Source organism: Corapipo altera, unplaced genomic scaffold (assembly GCF_003945725.1).
Source record: "Corapipo altera isolate COAL_440 unplaced genomic scaffold, ASM394572v1 49, whole genome shotgun sequence".
Lineage (NCBI taxonomy): Eukaryota > Metazoa > Chordata > Aves > Passeriformes > Pipridae > Corapipo > Corapipo altera.
In genome coordinates, this window is record NW_020884879.1 from 5,494,946 (window position 1) to 5,520,479 (window position 25,534).

Genomic DNA, 25,534 nt, shown 5'->3' on the forward strand with positions numbered 1-25,534 from the left:
TGTGAAAGTCATAGTATTTAAAACCACTTTTGGTCCTTAAATGGAGGAAGCTGAGGGTCTCACTCTAGAGACAATTGAAGCTAACGTGGTCTGACTGCCATGGCTTTTATTCTGGAGGTACATGCTCACACAGCTTCTTTGATGACTCAAAAAGCCTGGTCTCAGGCTGCACATCTCTCTCTGATCTCTGTCACCATCTTAATTTCTATAACTTTGCCATAATGCAGAATCAGTCACAATCATCTTGCTGAGAGCTCACACACATACGCATGCATGCCCTTCCCTTCAGAGAAATGCAGAGAAAAACCTCTATTCAGTAAAGGATGAGAGAATCACTACTTTTAGTCTATTTGTACTTTTACAAATAGACTCATTTGAAGAGTACGGCAGTAGGCACAATTTATTATTAAGGAACACTATTTCATTTTTTTAATCCATTCTCCTAAGCTAAACTTATTTCATACCCAGACTTGATGTTCAAGATAATGTAGTATTAAAATGAAGTAAATTTAACATAACACTAGGAAGTACAGGCCTAAAATTGCGAATCAATCTAACCTGGACTAACAGATCAAAATGTTGTCTATTTCGGAATGCACTGGAGATTCACTCATTAAGGTCAATGGCTCTCCTACATAAAATCACATGTATCAGTCCCAAAATAGGGTAAATAGACAACTTAATCTCATCACATAATCAGCTTTTCATTTGGAAGAAGTTGTTACTGTTGATGAACGTATTATAAGAGACATTTAACTTTAAAGGTCAAAGGCAAATACTTGCATGCTGCACAAACAAAACCACTGAATTCATTCTGCAACTTTATTTCTGTATAAACAGCACAAATTTTTGCAGCGGGAATGTTTTTTCTAAAGCGCTTCAAACAATAAGAAAATTTAAAAGAAGTTAGAGGTACCAGGCCTTTCAGTAAGTATTTATCAGTATTACCAATCAGTATTTATTTCTGCAAATAACTATTAAATCTATATCAATATAATGTATTAAGGTATTTTCACTTTGCCTGGATCCTCCATCAAAGCACTGAAAGTACTCCTTTTTTAAAGATGATGCCTTGAAGTTTTTTGTATTTAGAAAAATGAAGATTATACACTAAACTGATGTCCATTTTAGATTCTGAAAACCGATTATGTAGATGAAGACTTAAAAAATTAAGTCAATATGACAAGGCAGAAGTTTGACTATGTGCTCAGTTGGTATAAAAACTGCAAGGGTACACTGATTTGAACTGGCCAAAAATATGGCTCTTCAGTGCTTCCAAAAGCTTACTTTGTATTTTCACACTGTTATTTATAGCTAGGGAATAAGCTTTTCAAATGCAAAAAGATGGTTATTTTACTGTTGTTAAAATGCTATGCAAGTCAGCACTGAGTAAGCTCATAGACTCAGGAAATATTTTTCCCCCCATATCATGGAGAAGTATTATTAAAAATTTCATCCATTTCATCAAGGAAAAAAAATTTTTTTTGGTAAAGATTAAAAAAAAGTTTTGCTTTGGTATGTCAAAAATGCCAGATTTTTGGTTCACTCTCTCAGTTTTCCCTCAGGTTTTAATATTTCAAAGTTTACATTTTATTGAAGCTTAAAATAAAATAACCTGAACTATAGGTAGAAAACCTACACTATTTTATTTTGAAAAGGAAAACATGAGCACTATATTTCTCTCAAAAAATTGGAGTCAAGAGATTTATTGAGACTAACCAAGTTTTCTGAAGTGTTTGGCAAAGCTTGGAGTCACCAGGTTTTGGCAAAAGGGCTTTTCTTTCTCTGGGTTCCCAGGCAGCTAGATCTGGCGGCAGCAGGAGTCAAGCTGCTCCGAGCAGTGGCCACGGGAGGGAGCAGCGGCAGAGCCTCAAACCCAGCTCTGCCACATACTACGTTCGGAATGCTGGACATTTATTTGCACCACAGCACCACGGCCTCTTTAGTGACCTACTGACAGGGGACACCCACCCATGCCCTTCACCCTCCTGCTTAATGTTCACCCAGCCTGGGCACTCAACCAAGCACATACACAAATCACTGTCTGACTACATGGCTACTAACAGAAATCAAAAATGCAAAAGGGAAAATACCTTGCTCATCCCCTTTGTATGTAATTTGTTTCGTGGGTTTTTTTTTTCTTTTCAAATGTTAGGTCTTTTTTTTCTGCAGTTCTTCTTTTCCAGAAGCGCTCTGAATTTATGTGAGTATGAAAAGCAGCAGACACCCTTACTGTAAGAGAACTACACCACATCTGTACTTACAGGTTATTGGAAGAAACGATACTTTCACTTCTTAAACCAGATAAAAACAGTTATTTGTTTTGACAGCGTCAACAATGAGGGAGAAGACGTCAGGAACTGAGAAAACATTGTATTGTGTCTTCTTCCTTTACAACTTTAGGAGCCACAACCTATAGGGCTTCTTCTCCATTGTAGCTGTCTACATGAAAAAAGAAACTTTCACTTCTGATATTATTCTTTTGAAAGACATCACTCACAATTCCAATTGCTTTTAAAGGCTAAGCTCTAATACACCTGTTAAGATGGAATTAAATGGAACACAGTATTTCAGAAATAACTTAACATATTCAGGTAACAGATAAACTGAACCAAAAAAGGGCACTATGCGAAAATGTCAGCAACCCAACACACCCATACAGTTTATATAGTGGTCAAGGGGTCACTTCTTCAGGTAGGACAAATAGAAAGCTAATGTATTCCATTAGTGATTTAGGTTGGCAAGGACTTCTGGAAGTCATTTGGTCTAATCCCCTGCCTGAAGATGGGCCAACTTCAAAGTCAGGTCAGGTTGCTCAAGGCCCTGTCGACGGGCATTTTAAGTGTGTCCTTTAAGAGTTCCTCTCTTGGGCACCTGTTTGAGCATTTGACCACTCTATTGTGAGGAAGTTTTTGCCAGTGTTAGTTGGAATCTTGTTCAAAACATTCTAGAAAGAACTGCTTTCTGTAAATGGATTTGGTACACAGCTGCTGATACTTAATTTTTAAAGGCCAAACAGAATCAGCCTTTCAGAACAGGTACATACAACAGCTAAAAGCCATGTCAGAAGACAAGAGGAACACTTTAATAAATTGCACATAACCTGCAATCCTACAAACAAAGAATGGTTTCAGATTCAAAGTAATTTTCCTGCAATTATCATGGTCCTAATGAGTGCATTACAAATCCAATATACCTGTACTGGATTTGCCAATAATGCCCTAAGATATTAATCTGTGGGTGAGTATATTTTTCTACTAAGATTTTTAAGTACAGTCATGTTACTTAGTTTCCTCTAGCTCTGAATATAAATTTTACAGCAATACAGATATGGTAGCATATTTCTGTCTTGAACTTCCTTGAACAATAACTCATTTTTAATAGGAAATTTGCTTTATTCCACATTTCAAAGAACTGAAATATAATAAGAACATTACTGGCAATCTGACTGTAATTGCACTGACTGGACAGTTTTTATAAAATCAATGGACTTCTTAAGAATGCTAAATTGCTTAGATTGTTATTTTCAACTGTTGTAAAAATGGCTTAGTACATTGAACAGATTTTTAAAAAACTTTGTTTAAAATTTTTATGTGTAAAGAATTAAAACATGAGAGTATAATGTAATAACTGAATTGTCTCAAAAATTCTTGTTTGATTGGTTCAGGTGCAAGCTTTACACTACCTGTTAGTCTGGTATTTCATGAAGTCTGTATCCTATCTGTTTTCCTTTTTAAAACTTATTTATTTTTTCTATGCTGCATATTTCAAAGGGTGCTGTAGCAATAGCCACTTTGATTCTGGGCATTTGTGGGGAATTAAATACTGGTTTGCATTCACAGACCAAAGCAAATGCAGGGAATGTCACCGACCTCCAGGAAGTAATTAATTTTCATGAAATGCCCTGGTTTTGAACAGTTATTGCTTAAAAACACTTCTTTTGCAATGAATGGCTCCATATATTTCTACCAAGACGCTTCAGAAATTGATATCCCACTAGGACTAAATTAAATTTTTTATTATTATCTAGCTCTATTACAACACTAATTGCTAGTTTTGAGATTGGTACAATCAATCATGCAATTTACATTCCTAAAAATTGGTTTAGACTGAGTATTTTTCGATTTTTTAAATTTTAAATTAACAAAGTACCTTCAGGAGTTAAGATTAAACAGTCTAAATAGCTTGACTCCATTTACACGGAAGCTTTGAAGTGTCACAAACGGAAAGCAGGCTTGTGCAGGTGTCATTTCCTGACTGACTTAAGCAGATCTAAGCCTTCACGGTGCCTACAGGTGCTAGTCTCATACTTCCCTCCAACCTGGCCATACAGACCTGAAACTCTCTTGCTGTTTATGGTTGTGAACTGTAGCCCACTGAATCAATCACCCTTTTGATCTAATGAAAGATGACAGGACAAAATGACCCCTTTGGAGCCAGTGTGAATAAAGACCAGTATTTTATAGAGAAATCTGTATGCTCAGATATATAGATACATGCATAGATAGATAGATATTAATGGATATATATGGATAATCTATATTTTCAGCTTCAGATTACGGCAAACATACTATTCTACTGTGTGCTGAGTTAAATCTTTGTTAACCATGAAACTGTACAAACAGTGGCATATCTAGGTGTGGCTTTTATTTGCCCAACATAAGGGCATGTGCTTTTCTTAACAAAATAATAAAACAGATGTCTTAATTTGAAGTGTGTGCAGAAAGCCAGCAAGAATATTGTGTCATCAAATCTCCTTCAGTAACACATTACTGCAGTTAGGCTCTGTTGCCACTAGGACTTTTAAGATGGCTCTAAGGTCAAGGATAATGATATACTAGGTCACCATGGTAATGTTGTTAATAATGAGATAATGTAAATGTAATGTTTTACCAAAAGTATAAGATACCCTATGTATGTATTATTGGATATATGACCATGTGTAGTTCATTAATTCAGCTGTATACTGAAGCTGTGAAGAGAGAAAATGATGTGTTTGATGGTTTTACTTCAAGCCCACTTTCCAAGGATTAACTCTCCATCATGTCATATTCCCACCAAATCATAAGAGCATTAAAAAAACTGCCTGAATGTTTACTTGATTTTAATCAACAAAGAGCACTACCTTGCTTGGATTTTTACACAAGCATACTAACTTACACAACTGTGCTAACTACAGACTGCCACACTACTGCTTAGGGGCAATTGCATTGCTCTCTGCAGCCCCCTGAGGAGGGGAAGTAAAGGGAATGGTGCTGATCTCTCCTCCCTGGCATCGAGAGACAGGACATGTAGGAATGGCTAAAAGTTGTGCCTGGGAGATTCCGACTGGACATTAGGAAGCATTTCTTTACTGAGAGAGTGGTCAAACATTGGAACAGGCTTCCTAGGGAGATGGTCGACTCCCCAAGCCAAGTAAAGAGGCATTTGGACAATGCCCTTAATAATGTGCTTTAACTTTTGGTCAGCCCTGAAGTGGTCAGGTAGCTGGATGGTCACTGAGGGTCCCTTACAGCTGAACTATTCTATTCTAAAACTGACCTGCTGCTACCTAACAGAGAACACAACAAGAGAGACCTAGCAATAAAGACTTGGAATACAGGGTTACAGGCAGCTGAACGATCTTATGTCTAAGGGTTTGCCCACTCCTCCCTCCCTGGTTCCTCCCTTCACATTGTTCCCATACGTTCTTCTTTCTTTGCCTTCCTACTCCTATCTGTTTACCTTGCACCAACTCCAATAAGTGTCAGATCATTCTATTAGCCTCTTAAACTCACTGATGGAGCAGAAAAACCATCCAACTTTTTTTGCTCTGTTAGTTTTCCACTGCATTAGAAAGTCAGAGTGAACCACAGAGGGCTCTTGACAAGCTCCAAAAGCAGCACAGTGGGAGCCAATGTTTAGGAGCAGGGAGGTGGGAACACACTCCCTGTCTGGCAGTCATGTGCTGTTGAATCACTTCCTATTTTACATGAAAGCACGTGTTTCTGGCTGCAGCACCACAAGCAGCTGAGCTAAACAAACAGCTTCCCACCCCAATTCCTCCCTCTTGAAACCATCCTCTCAAGGAATATCCAGCAAGGACAAAGAGGATGTTTAAGTCCTTTGATCTTGGGATGAGGTAATTACACTAAAGTAATGAAAATAGAAAAGGGAAATAACCGGCTGTGATATGGAATTTTCATACAGAAACCAATTAAAATCCTGGGATGAGCTCATGGAGATTGATTTATGTGTAGCCACACCAGTGACAAAAGCATCATAACTCAGCATGCGCAAACCTGAATTGTAAGCTATGTTTTACAAGTACTTCAGAAAACATTCCTGCATCACCATGGGCTTGTCCTGGATAATATACATTCTGTTTCAGTTTCAAATGACAGTAATTCTACTATCATACTGTGTGCTTAGTTAAATGCAAGAAATTCTGGTTATAAACATACAGAAACAAGAATAGATCTCATGCAGACATTTAAAACAACACATTAATTACTTTCATTAGGAGATCAACCACTGACAGATATATTTACCTCATATATGTCTTGCATCCACATTGTTATACTCTGAAAACTCTTCAGATTTGTGATATCATATACAAGAACAAAGCCTTGTGCACCACGGAAATAGCTAGTACTAAGTGTATGGAATCGTTCCTGGCCAGCAGTATCCCTGAAAGAAATTGCAATAAATCACACACACACACACAAAGATAAGATCAAATTGCAGAACCTCCAAGAAAAATCACTTTATTTTAAGGAGTATTGTCCAAATTTTGAATTATATACTCTAATGTGAAAGGAACAAGAAAAGATACAGATGAGAGACACAGCATTAAAAGAAATACACTGGAAATTTATACTGAATAATACAGCCCTACTAAGGAAGCCAAACCAGTGGCTGAAGTCTGAGTGTAATGTCAAGTCCACCGTTGCTTCTTTATATACATAATAATTATGATCAGTACAACCCAGGTGATAAAAAAAATCTGTAGTACAAGCATTGCAGGAGTCAGGTAACATCCCCATATTCTGACAAGCCCTATGTAAACTCACGCCAATAGTAAGCTGGTTTAGATGGAAGACAGGTTTCAGGAAAAAGTCTACAAAATACAGGGATGCAGTGACTCCTACACATAATTATGCCTTAAGAACGCTGTAAACAAGCCTCCAATACTTTTGTATTAAAGCTTGAGACAGAATAACTGTGGATCTAATAATGGTCAGGTAATTCATGTACAGATTTATTCCCTGAGAAGTTAAATACCGGTAAGTATAAACAACATTCAGTACTGGATGCCTGGAGAGACGGCTGTCAGTAGCCCTTTAGAAAAAACTCCAAACCAAAAAATAGTGTATGTTCACAGACTCCTCTTAGTGGCTTTCTCTTGGTGATGCTTTTGAACATGCATTTGATGGGCAATGAACTGTAAAATGTTTTTGCTTTGTCACTTCCCTCGATGTACCTATACAATTAAATATGCTTAATATGGATCATAGATCTGCACTGTTTGTATGCTGCAAGTTTTACTGCCAAAGTAACCCAGGGATAACCCTATTTTAAATTTACATTAGTTGCTGCAAAAAATGTGCTCCTCTAGGCTAAATTCAAATTTTAAAATGACCTAGTAGGAACGCCTGCATGTCAGGAAGAGACACGATCAAAAGCAGATGAGATTTTTCAGGTCATAATGCAATTTAGTTGGCTTTCAATTGTGATACAAATTAAAACTTACCATATTTGAAGTTTCACTCTTGTGTCATTAAACATTACTAGCTTTACTTTAAAATCAATGCCTAAAAGAAAAAAAGGAAAATCTGTAACATTTCTCATACAAACATGGATTCCCTTTGAATAGTGTTTCTTAGCTCTAGTTATGGTGCAATTTTGAACAGAAAGTGAAAAGGAACAACACCAAACAAAGAATGACTAGCCAACCATATACATTCAAAATGGAAGTTGTAGAAGGAAATTATTCAATGATCAAAGCAGCCATGTGCCAATACATTGCACAAACACAATACAAAGCAATGCCAAGACCAAGCAATGAAGGGGCAGGCCAAAGCAAAGGTGCAGATACTCTAAAACTACAAGTAGGTCTTTCCATGGATAGGCAAGTGACATGACAGCAGTTCCACGGCCCATGCACAATAATACGTTGTGCAAATATCTTGGTGATTTTCAACAGCATGGCAGCTATGAATGGGAAGGCAGGCATGCTTACAAAGCCATTACACGTGCCACACCATTTTTCTGTCCTTATTTCCAAATCCCTAAAAAAAGTATCCAGAGTTACATGAACAGGAATAGGAGCTGGCTGTACTAATTACACGCGAACACAAATCTTACATGGGATTTAATTCAATATGAAGAGGATTGTCTCTACGGCCTAAATCACAGTGTATCACAGATCCAGAATTCTAAAAGCAAGCACTGATATTTGAAATCAGTGCAGAATGTTGTCTCTACATAGACTACAGATCTTTCCTCAAAGTTATTTTCCTTATAATTTATGGTGTTTTCCTTCATTATGTTATCAAATTAGTACTCCAAATGTAGTAGACTATACCTGCATTTATGGGCTGCTAAAGTTCTAGTTTCAATACTACAATCAGCCAACTATCAGCTGCTATCTTAGAGTGGCACTTTTCTCAGAGTTAACCATTGTTTCCCTATTACTTTATTGCTGAAGTTTGAAATAACATTTGATAATTTCTCTGATAGCTTTTTTTCCCCACTAAAAAACAACAAAGGTTTTTTTGTCAATTATATTAAGAGAAGTTAAGGTGGCGTTGCAACAGCTGACCATACTGTACAGTCAAAATTCCATAAGATCAAACTACAGCTACTTAAAATTACATCAGAGTGGCTTTTCACCTGTGGTAATGTCATTTGAAAGACCTAGACAGTTTGAAAAATCACAAAAATTTTAGGTTAATAACACTGTACTGATTTCTGTAAGAACCTGACTGCCAAATTAATTTATCAAAGCAAAGTATCCATGTCAGCAAACTAAAAAATGCAACAGAGGAAATGTTCCCCTCCTTTGTACTGACAGATGTATTGTGCACAAAATTTTGACAAGTACACTCTCACATGCATGATTCCAATGCCATTAACATTTTTTGTGTGTATGTGATACGGGAGTTGAGGTAGATTTAAAAAATTATTATGATAATCATGTCCTTCACTTGATGAATTTTCATTGAAGCTTCAATGGAAAGGAAAGATGAAATAGTATAATTGGTATCTGTAATTAGTATTACACAAAGCTTCCTTGATGGAATTAATAATGTCAGATGGAAATGTAATTTAAGTCAAATTTGCTCATGTAAGGTGAAATTCCAACGTGATGGAAAACATTTGCTCCTGAAATTCACACGGTTTTGTTTAATTATCTGTATCATTTTCTACAATTGATGTTGAGAGGGACAGGGTACACACTGAGAGGCTGAAACATCGCTTTCAAATGGTGGATTGGGAATAGAGCAAAAAATTGTAAACCAGACAGGGATTCCCAGACCTATATGAGAAAGTTCTTAGCTGACATACATTTTAATAATAATTGCTATAAGCTTTTTTTTTATTTATTTATAAAAAGGGAAGCAGAATGCTGAATCAGACTAAAACTTAATCTAAATTAAAATCAGGGGTATTGACTTCTTAAGTCAACTTCAAAATTTATTGACCTAAAAGGTCAATGAATGTTAGTGAAAAACAGAAGTCAATATGTTCTGCATGCATGAATTGTTCATGTCTTTATATGAAATTTCCAGCAAACTTAGCAAATTGCAAAGACAGAAAAGAAAAATGAGAACCACAATGCCAAAGACAGCTCACAGATTTCAGATGCTTTTAGGCCTAAGTGTTGTACAACATGATCAACATAACAAAGCGAGCATTGATTACAGCTCTGGAGATAAATGTTATTGGAATGCAACAGCTTGTACTTGGTTCTTTTAGGCTGTCAAATGAAACCAAGAGGGGGTATGCTGGGTGCAAGTTCAAATTCTAGCTGTTATTTCCAAGTTTTATAGCCATGAAATTAATTTCTTTTCTTTGTATTCCAAAGATCAAATGTTCACATATTAGGACTGATGCACCTTATAGACAATTAGGTCTAAAACGCACAAAAATAGTCAGTAATTCAGGGTAATTCATCTGTGAAATGCCCCTCTCTTCCCTCAGTATCTCTAAAGTAGGCTTTGGCCATCTGCATAAGTCCTCTTCAAAGAGGTCTTTTGCAGTTGGCCTAGAAATGACAACATGCTTTTCACTCCAACAGAGCTGGTGAGTTCCTGACAGAAAATGCTAAAAAAATATGTGTATCCAGAGAAAATGCAAGTTTGAGCAGCTTAGCAGGATGCAACAGTAAGAACATGGTGAATGCCCACTTACTGTCAATACATTGTCTTCAACTCCAGAAATAGGGAAACAGTTGCTATCAGCTCCTGTGCCCAAACTGGGCAAGCACCCAGTGAGATGTTGTGGGTTGAATTTCCACTGTGTTACTTCTACCCATACTTAACCCCTACTAGTTGTTGGTGTACTACTTGTATCAGGCTGTTTTCCTGTACATGTCAAGAAATATCTGAAGTGGTGTGGTATCTGAGTGGCCTCAAGTAATGATAATTGCTGGTTTGCTAAGATAAGATGGTTTGACAGCAAAGTAACAGTGACAAAAAATCCAGTCTTGTTAAAAAAAAAGAAAAAGGAATTAAGATGTGGATTGCTACTGATGGTCTTAACACATACCTTCACTATGGTTCATTTTTGCTGATTAGCTCTACTTTATTTCCTTCTAAAGTAAGTATCAGGGCATCTACACAGACTTTTTAATCCTAATGCTGAAGTTGTACCACTTTCAACTACGACAGACTTGAGAGGACTCAGAGCTCTGCAGAAATGTTTCTCAAAGAAAACATGTGGGCTGCAGGACCACAGCAACCATTAATACAGCAAAATAACCTCACAGTCCATGAGATCACAATTCTGTTCACTGGTAGAGAAGGGGTTTTTTTGTTCATAAAGTTACTCTATGGCTTTATATGCAATGCCATTGTTTAAACAAAAACATTTATTCTTTAGTCTATTCATAATACAATGCATCCGCCTTATGATGCATACAAGTTTAATCAGAAAACTATAAATGCTTATAATTTATCCAAACTGTGTAACTGAAGAGGAGGAAGGGCACCCAGCCTTCAGTGTTTAAGTGATGCATTAAAAGTTTTCAATGAAAATTTATTGTGAATGCATTTTTTGCTTTTTCTCATGAAATACATAATTTTAGAAAAGATTGCTACTACGGAGGCCTATTATAAAACGTTTGGTTGTTTTTTTCCCTGCAATAACACTAGAATTTTTCCTAGTAACACAAAGCTGTGATTCATGACGACACAGAAAAGAGACTTTTAACTTCTGTGCATATGACTCTTTGCCACTAAGGACGGTGGGGGCACATGAATTTGTCAGGGAACTCAGAAGGCTGCAACACTGCACAGCTGGGATAATCTTCCCTCTACTCAAATCACGTTTCACCTGGACAGGTAAGGTGAAAAATCAGTTAACAGCAGATGAGCATTTAATAGGCTGCACAACAGAAAGGGATCATTTGGCTGAGTTTGTATGAAACAGGCAGACAGATAAAAACAGTTACTTGTTTTGACAGCATCAACAATGAGGGAGAAGACGTCAGGAACTGAGAAAACATTGTATTGTGTCTTCTTCCTTTACAACTTTAGGAGCCACAACCTATAGGGCTTCTTCTCCATTGTAGCTGTCTACATGAAAAAAGAAACTTTCACTTCTGATATTATTCTTTTGGAAGACATCACTCACAATCCCAATTGTTTTTAAAGGCTAAGCTCTAATACACCTGTTAAGATGGAATTAAATGGAACACAGTATTTCAGAAATAATATATTCAGGTAACAAAAACCACATCTGGATGATTCATTTACACAAATAGTTTTTAAATCTCTCAATAATAGGTGTCAGTAATAAAACTAACAAAGGTAATCTCAGTCCATAACTGTCACAAAAACTCATATTATCTTCACCATTCCTTCAAATAGTTTAAGTTATAACTTGGAAACCATATTCTTAATATCACCACTTTAGAAAAGGTTTTGAGTCTGCAGGGAACTGAATTAGGAGTAAAAGAAATTGTATCTCAAAATAATAACCTCATGGTCAGGAATCTCTGTCCCAGTATAAAACACATCAACAAAGCTGATGTTTATTTTCATGGGCATTCTTTGGAGTTCCTTGCTAAGCCTGGCAACAAGTTGCCTGTTATTAGGATCTATTTCCCAACTTCATTGTTAGTTCTGTTCTTCCCTCCTTGTTCATGATGGTTTCAGAGACAGTTTTGCAAGAATGGGCAAGAAAATAAAAAGTGGTTTAAATTCAGCTGTTCTCATGCAGGCAGGTCAAGTCATCTCATGTACATTAAGTATTTCCTGGACCAACTACTGCCACAGCTACTATCTGTTATTTAATTCAGATAAGCCAACCCCTCCCAGACTGAAAAATGTTTAAAGAGCCATGCATATTCCAAATGCAGGAATACACAATTTCTTGGCATACTTTAGTCTTCTCTTCAAGAGCAAATAAAATGAAAAAAAAAACCCAAAACTCATACACACAAACTTTTATAAATGAAAATTTCCCAGGCAAAAATTAGGAAAATCTCCACAGCAAATCAAACTACTGCACACACATAACACGTTTGCCTGCTCATGACACAAGTTTCAGCATGTGGACAGTCAGCTTGTGGGGCTGGGACACCAAGGCAGTGGGAAGTTCCCCATCATCACCCATCTGCAGTGGTGCTGGAGGAGGCAGCATGGTGGTACAGCACAGAATGGACGTGGTCTGGCTCTTCTTTAATCATCATGCATGCAGCTACCTACAGTAGTACATATTTTGACTTTATACCATTAAAACTATTAGTGAAAAGCTAAATCCCTTTCTAGCCTGAAAGATTGAGGAACTGGGCATTTTACTGGCATCTGACATTTCTTTGAGGTTGGTATCCGAAAGGAGGATTGTAGCCAGGTCAGGGTCGGCCTCTTCTCCCAGGAAACAAGCAATAGGACAAGAGGATATAGCCTTAAGCTGTGCCAGGGAAGGTTTAGACTGGACAGAAAGGGTGATTAGACATTGCAATGGACTGCTCAGGGAGGTGGTGGAGTCATCATCCCTGGAGGTGTTTAAGGGAAGATTGGACATGGCACTTAATGCCATGGACTAGTTGACAGGGCAGTGTTCAGTCACAAGTTGGGCTTGATGATCTCAGAGTGTCTTTTCCAAACTAATTGATTCTGTGATTCCGTACGGCTTTCTATGCACCCACACCAGTGCACAGCAGCAGGGCCTCCGTGGGCAATAGAAACAGTAAGAACAAGTTGTCTTCGTAAATTTAAAATGGGAGTAGGTTCCCAAAGCCCGGATGAACAGCAAAGCCAGTGTAACAGGCCAGCACTCTGCAGTGGCTCTGGGTGACACATGTCCTGACACGTTGGCAAAGGTTTAAGTTGCTGGACGCGGCTGGACACGCGCAGAGCTCAGCAGAGGGAGATTTGACATCTCCCAGACCGGCAGCGCCGCGCTGACAGCGCCGGTCCGGCCGTGTGTGAGCCCTGGGCACCGGGGGAGGAGAGGGCAAGGCGAGGGAGCGTGGCGGGCGGAGGCACACGGAGCGGTCACTCACCGATCGTGGCCAAGTAGGAGGTGGCGGGAGTGCCGGCGGGCGGCGAATCGGGCTCCGTGTACCGCCGCACGATGGAGGTCTTCCCCACGCAGGACTCTCCGGCCATCACGATTTTCACCAGCAGCGGCGGCGGCTCCTCCGCACCGCCCGGCCCCTTCCTCGGCCCCGCCATGGCGGGCGCCGAGTGCCGGCCGGGCCGGGCCGTGCCGGGGGGGGACGGGACGGGGCGGGACGGGGCGGGAGAGGGCAGGGAGGCTCCTCAGGCTGCGCCTCAGCCGCTGCCCCGAACTAGGGTTATGAAATTATGCAAAAACGAGCTTTTTTTTTTTTTCATGAAGTTTCGTCACCGGGAAGGAAAGAGGGAACTTTCACAACCCCCATGACGCTTCCCCCATGAAGTACAGAAATAAACAGTTTGGTTTCTCATTGATTCCTAGCGTTAAAGACAGAGATAGAGGAAACAGGTTTTAAGAATTTCCTCTTTTTCACTTTTAGTTTGTTCTCATCTGACAGTCAAAGCGACCTGTAACATCCAAAAAACCAAAAAATAAAAAATCTGTACCAACAGTGTAGACTTGTTGCATGTATGTCTGGATGTTTTTACCAGTATCCCACATTGTCCAAATTATAAGGCCCTTGGCCATTTGTCAGTGTGCACGTGGAACTCACCCAGTGCCATGAATTTAGGAATGGGATATATCTGAATGACAGTGCTAATATAAGTTTTCAAATATTTGTGTCTATCTAGGCCTGCCATTACTCACCACGGGTTTTTATATTGTCATCTTTGACCTTTTGAATAACTCCTTGGTCTGTTCGTGTGTCACAGAGTAGTAGATGTGACACACTCGCTTTTTGTGGGGACAATTTGTGACTCAGTGAGCTCCACCTAGCAGAATCCATGATCATATAATCATAAGATCATCAAGGTTGGAAGAGACCTTTAAGACCAAATCTGTCAATCCAGCACTACCACTGTAAGCCCTAAACCGTATCACCCAGTGCCAGATGTAGATGCCTCTTGAACACTTCCAGGGATGGTGACTCCACAAATGTTCTCCTATCAAAGGCCAAATATTATTTCAGGCCTATCTTCCCTTCACCCTGTACACCAACCTGCACCTCAGCTTTCCAGTATCGGACTGGTTAGCCACAAACCTTCAGGACTTTTTTGGTAGAAAGTCTTCAAAGGGTGTCAGCAACCTGTTTCTCAATCATTGCTGGAAGAATGAGAATTTCTGCTACAACCAGTAGGAAATGACAGATAAAATCAGCTACTCAGTTAGCTAGGCTTTTAAGGAGTGACCTCTGAGATGTGACTGTGTAAAGAACCAATATTAGCAAAGGAGACATCAGTCAAAGTGTTTCTATTAGGAACAGAGTAAGATTTTGTACTGATGAGACTGAGTACACTCTTGAGTGACTGCTGGTGGAAGAAGTTGAGCCCACAGTATGCTTTCAGGTGACACATCACATTATGAAGGCATTTGGGGAGCCTGGCCTGTACAATAAAGTTGCAGTCATGTGCCTTGCTTATTTGGACAAAGCAAAGGCTAAGAGGAGATATGATTACTCTCTACCAAGGATTATAGGGTGTTAAAAAAAGCTGCTTAAACAAAAGGATAATATAGTGAATAGATATACACTGATTGTCAATATGGCCAAGCTAAAATTTGTGAGGTTTCTAATGATATTTCAAAAAATTCTTGCAAATGAAGTAATTGGGAGAGAATTCTTAATAAAGGCAAAACAAGATAAACGTGTTAGGGTGGCTGTAACTGGCTGCATTAGGGAAGGACTGGACTTCATAAAACAGAACACTTCCTATAAGAAACATCCCCCACTATCTCAGCAGCCGAATTAAGTTCTTGGAAGCCCCACGAAGTTCTGCTTTCCTGTGGAGAAATTTGAAGCTGCCCTTGATTAACCCAAACCTGAGAGATGATGGGGTGCTGGCATGTTCTGGTAGTTCTCGTGGGTCAGATATGATAATGTGTGTGGGGAATCTGTAGCGCTGACGGATAATCTAACATCTGCAGGCAGGGGAGAGGATTTTCAGCTGGCTGTGCACCAATCCTCCTCCAGTCCCTCTGTCAGTGCAACTCAGAAGTGAGGACAATGGTGCTTTGCCCTGTAGATGGATGCTGTAGCACAAGATTTGACAGATGCATGTGTGTGGGTAGCACACTGGTTTATAGATATACCGTAAGGGTTTGTCTTTATTGTGGAGCTTTCTCCCATTGTCTGCTCTGAAGCTGTTCTTCTCAAAAAAGCTTTCTTAAATGCAGGCCACACTGCAGCTGCCTGCAGTAGTTAGATTTAGGTATTAGCCTGGAATGATAGTGTTAACAAGGATGTTACATTAGCTCAGTCTTTACCCTCTGCTATTTGTCAGGCCAACCAATTTAAATTAAAAGGCTCTTCATAGCATTTTGTACTTTTGAGTGTTGATTTATGAACAATGTGCAAGGCAGGATTCTAGCCAATTTCTTAATGAAGACTCCAAATGCCTGGGGTTACTGCTGCTGCTATCAGTGAGTTACAGTATCACTTTTCCTCATATTCCTATCCACAAGGGGACAGTCTTTCCATCTCTTACCACTGACTAAAACCATTTAAAAGTTAGCTCCTTGAAAAGCTACCATTCAATGAACTAATTTTTTTTTAAAAAATATGTGTTTCATGCTTTAGAAAAAGGTTCCAGATCTTTGTAAACTGTATGATGTTACTGTACTTATAGAGCTGATCCTAAGTAGAGTTAGTTTAATGAAACTAATGACTTGAAAAGAATGACTGCAGCTGCAACACAATCAGTGCAAAACACAAAACAAAGTTTCCATGATATTTATTAAAATATTTGCTTCTCATTCAGCTTTTTTGATTGCTCACTACCATTTCTTTGACTCTATCTTTTCAAAAATATTATTATTATTATTATTAATAATAATGACATAATTTTAGAAACCATTTTAGTGGGAGACTTTTTAATTTTCACATGGAAAAATTACTAGATTTATTATAATTTAATTTTATAAAATGTTAAATTATTAAAACATTACATGTATTTTTATTCAGTATTTGTAAATTGTTATTGTTTCTCTCATAGATGTGATTCTTACATTTTTGCTTCTTATCTGAAATGTTCCGTTGAGAAATAACTGCTCAGTTTACTCTGAGTACAGAAGTAGTTTGGGCAGAGAAGATAATGCCATATTTTTAAATTCTCAAAAGGTTCACATCTGCTACTTTGCATTAGTGTGGCATATTACCCCAATCCTTTCTGAAGAGTTGATACAGCAGCTGATTTTTTGTGTAGCCAAGCCCCCACAAAAGTGAGCCACTCCTCATCACAGCTACAGAAACTCCTGTAAATTGCTCTGAATGCAGGAAGGAATCAGAGATTCTTCAGCAAAATATTTCATGCAAAACATTCAGCATAATCTTGTCACTAAGCCTGCTTTGCACAGTCTTGCAAGCAACCATTATTTAAAAAGAAAAGAAAAAGTTAAGGAGAAGAACATAAATATAAACCAAGGATGAAGAAACATGTTTCTCAAACGTAATGGCACCGATACAGGTGCCACAACTTCCTTAATAAGTGAAGCTTCCTACGTAATGAAATAAAGCTTACAAAATATTGCAAAATGGTTCGATGTATTTCCATTTGAAATTATGGAATATTAGAATACTAATGCAATTACAAATATTAGTAGCATATTCATGAAACATTTCCTGAGCTGAAGGTATAAGCTAAAAATGATAATAATAAGAAAGGGCAGGGCTTAGTTTGGATTTAAAATCCTTGGTATTATGTCACTGCTCATGCCAAGATTACTCACTGAAGAGATTCTCTTAAGTGACCAAAGTGAAATTCTTTGCTTTCATTTCTGTTAAGATAAAACCACTTCTGAGTGGACAAAATTGAGGTAAATTACTCATGATAGGCAAAACAGGGTTCACTAATCCTTAAATGAAATTTCTGGGCCAACTAAAGAGTATTTTAGTTATTTAAGAGGCAGGACTCTCTGTTAAACTGGAATATAATTTTTAAGATTTCATCGGAGAACAGGACATTTCTCTGGGTCAGAATGACTCAAATGTGGGGTCACTGATGAAAACTCCATTGAAAAGTGTCCCTTCTAACCCAAACCATTCTATGGTTCCATGATTAATTCTTACCCCAGAAGCACTACCACTGTCACTGGTGGGCTCTGCCTTGGCCAGCTGCAGGTCCATTATGGAGCCAGGTGGCATTGATTCTGTTGGACATGGGAAGCTTTTAGCAGCTTCTCACAGAAGCCACCCATATAGCCCCCCATCTACCAAAACCTGGCCATGCAAAACCAATACAGAAAATATCTTGGTAAACAGCACCCCTGCCTATCTTCCTGTTTGTTTCCCATTTGAGCCACAGGGTTCTATATTATTTGGAAAAACTTGGGAAGCATCCTAAATCACAAAAAGAACTCTGGAATAGAAAGAGAGGGTGAATAGATATGTTATCATCAAGATATAAAGATTAGGAGGAAGATACTAAGTACATGTGCTTATTTTGATTTTTCTTAGCATCTGTAATGTCAGGAGCAGTGTGAATGGAGGGAGATGATTGATCTCCAAATCAGGGGGATGGAGAGTAGAAAATTAGAGGAAATGTGCAGATGAAGGACTGAATTCATCCTCCCAGGGGCTTGTCGGTACAATTTATGGGAATGATTCCTACAGGAGTTTTAGAAGATCAAAATGGAGTATGTGGCCTAGTGAGGTCACAAACTAAAGGCCAAGCAGCCGTGACAGTCAGCTTTGAAGGTAAGCTTCTATGTACTCTTCCAATCACTTTTTTGCCCAGTAACGGAAAGAAATAGGAAGCCATGCAAGCAGACTGCTTATAGATGAGCCTGAGAACATATAGGGTACATATGCATCACCTTTAGTAAAAATATTCATGTTTCAATTCAAGGTCACCAAGCGAAGTTGACAGAGGGGTAAAGATGCTCCATCTACCCTGTAGGCATTAGCTCACCTCCCCTGGCTGTCACTCACCAGCTTGCTCCTGCCTCCATATGTTGTGCCACAGCTTGTCCTGCTAACTCCCATGCCTCATGCTCCTCTTCTACATCTGAACTTGCCACTTCAGCTACAAGGTGGCTGTCAGCCTGTCACAGACGGAGTTGAGGCCACAGCTCTGCTGCCTTTGGTGGAGCAGGGTTTTTGGAGGAGTCATTGGTATTTCCTGATGGTAATTTTTAATCCTCTGAATCTTGATTAGCAAACTGCAAGGCAGCTGGCAGCTCCCTGGACAGGTCAACTTTCCAGGGTAGGAGTCTCCATCCATGCCCAAAAGCACCCAGCTACCCCCAAACCCTACTGAAAGGGCAACATGAGCATGCATCCTCTTGTTTTTCATCAAGAACAGACTCTTCCTGGTGAGCAGCTCTCACATCTGGACTGTGCCACTCCCCTGTGAAATCGTCTTTTTTCTTTGACCTTCAGATCTGATGGACCCATCTTCAGTTTCCGCTGGTCATGGGCACAAAGCTGGGACTGGGCTGGGTGCACGCAGAGCTGGGGGCTTGATGGGCCCCTTTCTTGAATGCTCTTAAGATTTGAAGTCACCTTCTCAAATTGCCCTCGTGGTTTTGATTAGTGCAGTTTATCTGAATGACTGTCTGGAAGAGGCAGTAGTTTTTAATTTATTTTTCTGTGACCATTTTCTGATTTAATGGTGGTTACTGGTTTTAGACTTGTTTTCACCAGTCTGACTATATTTTCCTATATATGAAAAGCATGCAGAGTTGCAGATAGACCTTTTTTATGTATCATATAGATCTATTCAAGTGAATAAATAAATAAACACCGCCAGAATGGGGTAAGAGTGAAAGATTGCATTGATGCTATTAGGAATAGAAATATTTTGGAAGTGCCAGTATCAAATAATCTGTTAAAATGCCATATAGGCACATGCACATACATAACCCACAGATAGCATGCTTTCCTCCAGATAAATGCCAAAAATTCAGGCCTGCGTTTTCATTTAAGTACTTGACATATTCTTCAAATCCACAGTGCTTGGCAGATACCACAGCATCTCCCATTAATCCTTAACAGATTTAAACAGCATTTTATTTATATTTAGCATTCTGAAAGCAAAGTAGAGAATAGTAAGATTATTTGATGCCTAGATCCTATAGGCTTTTTCCTGGGAAAGACTGTTAGAAGAATAAGGCTAAATCAGTAATAGCTTAATCTGTTGTAGATAATATAATTTATGTTGCAATGTATCATGTTAATGACTCTAAACCAATGTGCACATTATATTTTTTTTCATTTGCAGTTTGGGATTCTCGGAATAAGAAATGCAGAGACAAGGATAACCCATGTTTTCCATGAGAGATTCATGGAAACTAAAAAATAAGGTCTTTTAATAGTTCATGATAACTGTTTTTCTTGGCTTAAATGTAGGTTTTAAAAAATGGTGCTCATTGTTTTGCTTGTAGTTCTTTCATGCATGAACAATCATGCTGATGATGCATTTACTTCAAGTGAATTTTCCAATTGAAAAAGTGCTCTCAAGTAGTTTAAGTACTATGAATCACCAAAATGTCATCTAAGTCCCATAAAAGCACTGGCTGTGGAAAGTGGCCCTGGAAAGAAGACATATTGGGATTGTACTGCATGATTCAGCTGAACGGAAGTATATTTTGTCAGCACAGAAGTTGAGGAACCTGACAGTTCTGTAAAAATGAAATTATAATTTGCTAGAAAGACAGAAACTAACTCTGCTGCACCCTCCCCTCTTACATGTCTCAGTTGTTCCTCACTGGTTTGAAGAAGTGATTCTAAAAGAGAGAACCTTAGCCTTTGAAACACAGGATTTTTGTAGGACATATTTCATTCCTCATCTCTTTCTTAACTTTTTATTTTGCTATTGTCTCCCTTCCTTCCTAGTTTCCCTTGTAGTCTGACTGTTGGAAGTTCTCTTTTTCCTGTTATCACTGCCTGTACCATTTGGACAACTAGGGTTTATGATACAATGTTTTTTTAGTATTAACAAACGCAATCTATTTCTTTCTATTTATTCTGACTGAAACAACTTTAAGACATAACTATTTGTCAAGGTAACATTAGTGATTTTTCAGTTCTTATGCAGTTTTTATTTAAGGCTATCTTTGAAAGCAGTTCACTGTGATTTAGTGACCAGAAAGCTGTTCACTAAATCACAGTATTTCAAAATTGTAAAATTTTTAATGATAATTTCAATATAATTAACTATTGCCTTGGAATTTTTTTAAAATTTATGATGTAACTTAAGGTTAGAAGTTCTTAACAGTATTTTAAATATGTTGAGAGCTTTTTGTATTTTGGATAGTGATGTATTGTCTAAAGTGAGCAACTCAAGTGTGGTGAGTTTCATTGTGTTTGGAATTCCTTTCAGGGTCTAAGGCCTTGGGGTCCAGATCTGGTCACAGACTTCTGAGCCCTGTGGTGCTCCTGAGGGGCTCAGAGGGTCACTGTGGTCCATTCTTCTGCTTGCTGCCACTTATGCAGCTGTAGGTTGGTTGGTGCTGCAGCTTGGGTTGTTAGATGACTTCCCTCTTGCCCCGGTGAAAGAAAATATTTTTGTCCAAATGAAGCTATGTAAAACATTTACGTTTTGATTGTTTCTCCAAGATAATTTAGATATAGGTTAAAATGTTTAATATGAGCAAGGAGAGCTTGCACAAGAAGTCTGGATGCCTGAAAGGGGGGCACAACCAATCTCTCGCCATCCATGTTGGCAGGTTGACCCCTGATGTGAAGCATCTTATACCCAACATTAGTTTGTGCTTGCTACTGTTCCTGGGGAATCTGGAGCAAGAGTGCCTGAAATGCACCTTCAGAGTGGAAGAAACTTGAGAAAATTTGATGTTTTATACCATGTTTTATTTTTTGGTGTCATCATTGAAACACAAGCGTTACTTTGGGGATTAGCATTCTTGTGCTGTTCTTTGAAATAACACTTGGTGAAAGTGAAATGTAATTAACTAGCTCACATCCTCTGTTGAGCTATTAGAACAGTAACTGTAGAACAAGCAAGAATAAATGAATTGGTTTTTGGTCTCTACAGCTGCTTAAGCAACATGGATGGTATCTTCCCCTTCCCCTCTAAAACATGAAAAAACACCTTGAGGGAGGTGTGGAATGGAGAAAAGCTATATGAACATGAATGTTTAATACCCATTGAAGAGAGAAGTAACAGAGGGTGCAGTAGTGCCACAAAGGTATGAAATAATCAATGCTCAGTTCTAAGTCTAATACTCTTAAAGATATGCCTCCCTTAAGTAAAAGCTGTGTTTTAAATCAAGAACATTTTCTTTGATTTACAGTTGAAACAAATCAAACTTCCATCCAGGTCCCCCCCCCCACACACAAAGGTGAAGGAGTGATTGGGCACATCATTTGAAATATCGATCAAGCAGTTGAATGTCATTTGGAGAGACAGTAAAAATATGTTGAGAAAGGCCCATGTGCCTTATTTAGTGAAACAGACTCATGCAGTGCAGCAAGAAGGTTGTACAACTGTATGACAACCTCCCCCAACAGAAAGCAAATAATTAATTTTGCATTTCTAAAATGTTTCTGTTCATAGTTTGCCTGGTAACTTTTAATATTGCCACAGAACAATACAACGGTATGAAATCGGTCTTTTCTTGGGGATCACCATTCTGCTCAATATTATTATTGTTAACCTTCTCTGGTTATTTGTACACCAGAAATTTTGAAGTCACTGCTAGGACTTTTTAAAGGAGTATGGCTGAGGGAACTGGTGTTATCTGTCCAGTCACACGCACAGGTCCCGTTTTTCCCATATGCTACTCTTGCGAGTGAGTGGTTTAGACCACTAAAAGAATCATCACCAAAGGTGTTAGCAAAAGCAGGTTTTGCTATAAAGTTGTTAAAGTGTGACTTAACAGAGTTCAATGGCAAGGTTCACTCTATTGCTTACTACATAAAAAAGCATACAAAGGAAAATCAGACTAGAATCAATTTAGAATGATTTACACTGAGACCAGGGATGCAAAAGGGTAAGGGTGCAAAAGGATAAGGGAGACCCTTCTGCTGAGTTACGAGGTCCATGGAGGACCACTTTGGTACCTAAACTGATGGATCCTAGATCCAGCCGAGTCCAATCTTAGTCCCATATTTGGCGAACCATTTATGTCTAAAGGGTTTAGCAGTTTAGCAGCACTTAATCACTGACTAATATTTATAAAGTGATTCAGTAGGATTTACTATATTTACATCAGCCACTTAATTCTAGATCCAAGATGGCAACGTTCTATGCTAGAGGGCATTGCATATGCACATGTACAGACTCAGGGATGCATATATACATATGTATATATATAAAGGTACCGGTTAAAAATTCCCCTCAAGTTCAGTGAAGTACTCACATTGAATGCTTTTGCATTTCTCAGGGAATGAGGGTTGGGCCTTATGCTGTGGAGGGCATCAGCCCCAGGCCCCATCAGCTTTTGGTGATGATCCTTTGAGTACCACAAACTTGGGAGTTTGTGAGCTCTGAGAGGCATTCCACTCAGACAGAGGTGCTGACATAGCCCTCTGCAGTCCATCAGAGTTCAAAGGGCCTCACTTAGATCCACTGTTTATCGGGTCACAAGATGACTGGCTTTAGCCATTAGTCAGTTTCAGTCCTGGCCATTACCCAAGTCAGTAACTACTGAAGTTTTTAAAACATCCAGTAACAATGGTATCATTCCATTTTGGGCTGCAGTTCAGGTAAGTAATGTTCCAAGGCTGACAAGGAATAAATTATTATCCCTTGTTCTCCACTTTGGTCAGGAAATGAATGTCCCTGGTATGAACAGTGCTACTCCCACCTCTGCTGTGCAGGAGTTCCTGGTATAGTCAAGGAATGCTTCACTGCCCAACTCATACAGTCAAAGGATCCTTCACCACCCAACTGGTAAAGTCAAGACTTAATGGGAATTGCTAAAGTCGTAGAGTAGGTCCAAGGAGGCCATGGGGGTGTGAGAAATGCACCACTACAATACACCCCCATGGCTAAAGTTAACTCTTCTTGTTCCACAGAGTGCCAATGTGGTCACCTCTTGCCTCTGTGCCTATAAAGAGATTAATGCCATGTTCCAGTTGTAATCTGAGGGAAACTTTTGGTTGCTACATAATTATTAAGATTTTATTATGCATGGTTGAGTAGTATTATATATGTAAGGAGGTCTTTGCAACAGTGCCACCTAACTATTCTCCACACTCTAGCGTATAGAATAATGTTCAATAACAATCATAATACAACTGAAATAAGTAAAACTGCAATGGGATGCAGCATTCGATTTAGAGATCCCTTTGGTTACCACCTGAATAAGGTATCCCACCATCTTTCTTAACTCTTCCTACGGTTGTTTCTCTTCTGTATCGTGATGAACAGTGGTTAGAGTTCTGTGTCCACGGTTTGAGACATGTATGTTCTAGTAGTTGACTCATGTCATCGTCGTGTTTTCATCATTGTGAAAGTTTCATTAGTCTCTTCAGCAATGTAGATTGATGCCAATGGAGGTGCATGATCAAGCTTGTAAGAATTGGTGGACTGTGACAAGAGCTGAATAGTTAAAGTTGCATCCCATAATTTTGGTGAAATGACAAACACAGATATTTGAGTGATTTCTTGTCTCTCCAGTGGTGTTATCTGTAAGTACAGAATCATAAAGATTTCTCAAACAAACACATCCATTTCCATCATTTACAACTACAGTTTCAGGATTTCATCAGCTTGTATATCAAAATAACAAACATTTTGTTCAGTCTCAAATAAATACCTTGAGCCTTAATGGTATTACTTTCACAAAGAAATCTCTATTGTTTCCTAACGACATGTGCATCAACATCAACTGTTTGCCATTTGTGCCCATTTTGTTGGGCCCATACTTGTTTGGACAGATAGAGTATAGTTCCATGGTGATTTAATCCTGGCACAATGATTGGCTTTATGGTGTATACCGAAGTATTGAATTCAACATTGTATTAAAATGATGTCTCCTTTAGTTTCCTTTAAAGACGGAATTTTCTGGTTATCGTTTTCATCTGTAATAATCCATTCTGGCCTACAAAAGGTGACGTTATTGTCCAGTGCTGCTGCTGATACTTTTAGATTAGGTGTGGGTGCATTTAGAAGTACATATGCATCAACCCACAGCCACCACATTGTACACAAATTCCATATTTTGTGCTTAATAATCATAAAATCAAACAACACTTCTACACCACGTTTACCCACAAGCAAAATGTGAGTATCGGTTGTGTAAAAGTGATGTTGAACCAGCAATCTGGTTCTGATATCTTATAGCAAGATTTCTTATTATTTCTTGGTTTGAAAAAATCAATATATATTTGAGGGTAGATCCATTGATTGCCCGGTACCCTATTTTTATTTTTTTTCCATCTCTTCCTCTGGTGTTACTGGAAGAGATAATATTTGTTAAGTGTGAGTTATTCTAATTATTTTTCCATATAATGTCTCCCATCTCCATTCATCCCTTAGATATGCCTCCATTTTCATGTATAACCAAAATAGCAGAGTTTAAGTTTGCCTTATCTTTTGGTGGGATCCCAGAACTTCCAGTATAATTTAGTAGTGCATGGTCCCAAGGATTTCGTGTTTGATCTGGAAGGATTATGTTTATCTTAATCAAGAGATAAAACAAGACTCTGTTGGGGGTATACTGTTGTCATTGTTATCAGTATAGATTGATTTTCTGCTGTAAAAGAAAAGAAATAAAAGGTTTGATGGGGAGGGCGTAATGGGTT

At 38.6% G+C, this 25,534-nt stretch overlaps 1 protein-coding gene across 2 annotated transcripts in view; it reads right to left on the reverse strand.

Annotated features, from left to right (window-relative positions):
* The window catches only part of LOC113945064 (ras-related protein Rab-10-like), a 29,629-nt gene extending 15,702 nt beyond the window's left edge, over window positions 1–13,927 (reverse strand). For both annotated transcript variants that reach the window (XM_027638909.1, XM_027638908.1), the window contains exons 1-3: window positions 13,715–13,927; window positions 7,733–7,793; window positions 6,531–6,669 (exon numbers count right to left, since the gene is read on the reverse strand). In XM_027638909.1, coding sequence (XP_027494710.1) covers window positions 6,531–6,669; window positions 7,733–7,793; window positions 13,715–13,886 — 372 coding nt within the window. In that variant the 5' untranslated portion in view covers window positions 13,887–13,927. The remainder of the gene's footprint in view (window positions 1–6,530; window positions 6,670–7,732; window positions 7,794–13,714) is intronic.
* Window positions 13,928–25,534: the final 11,607 nt, after the last annotated feature.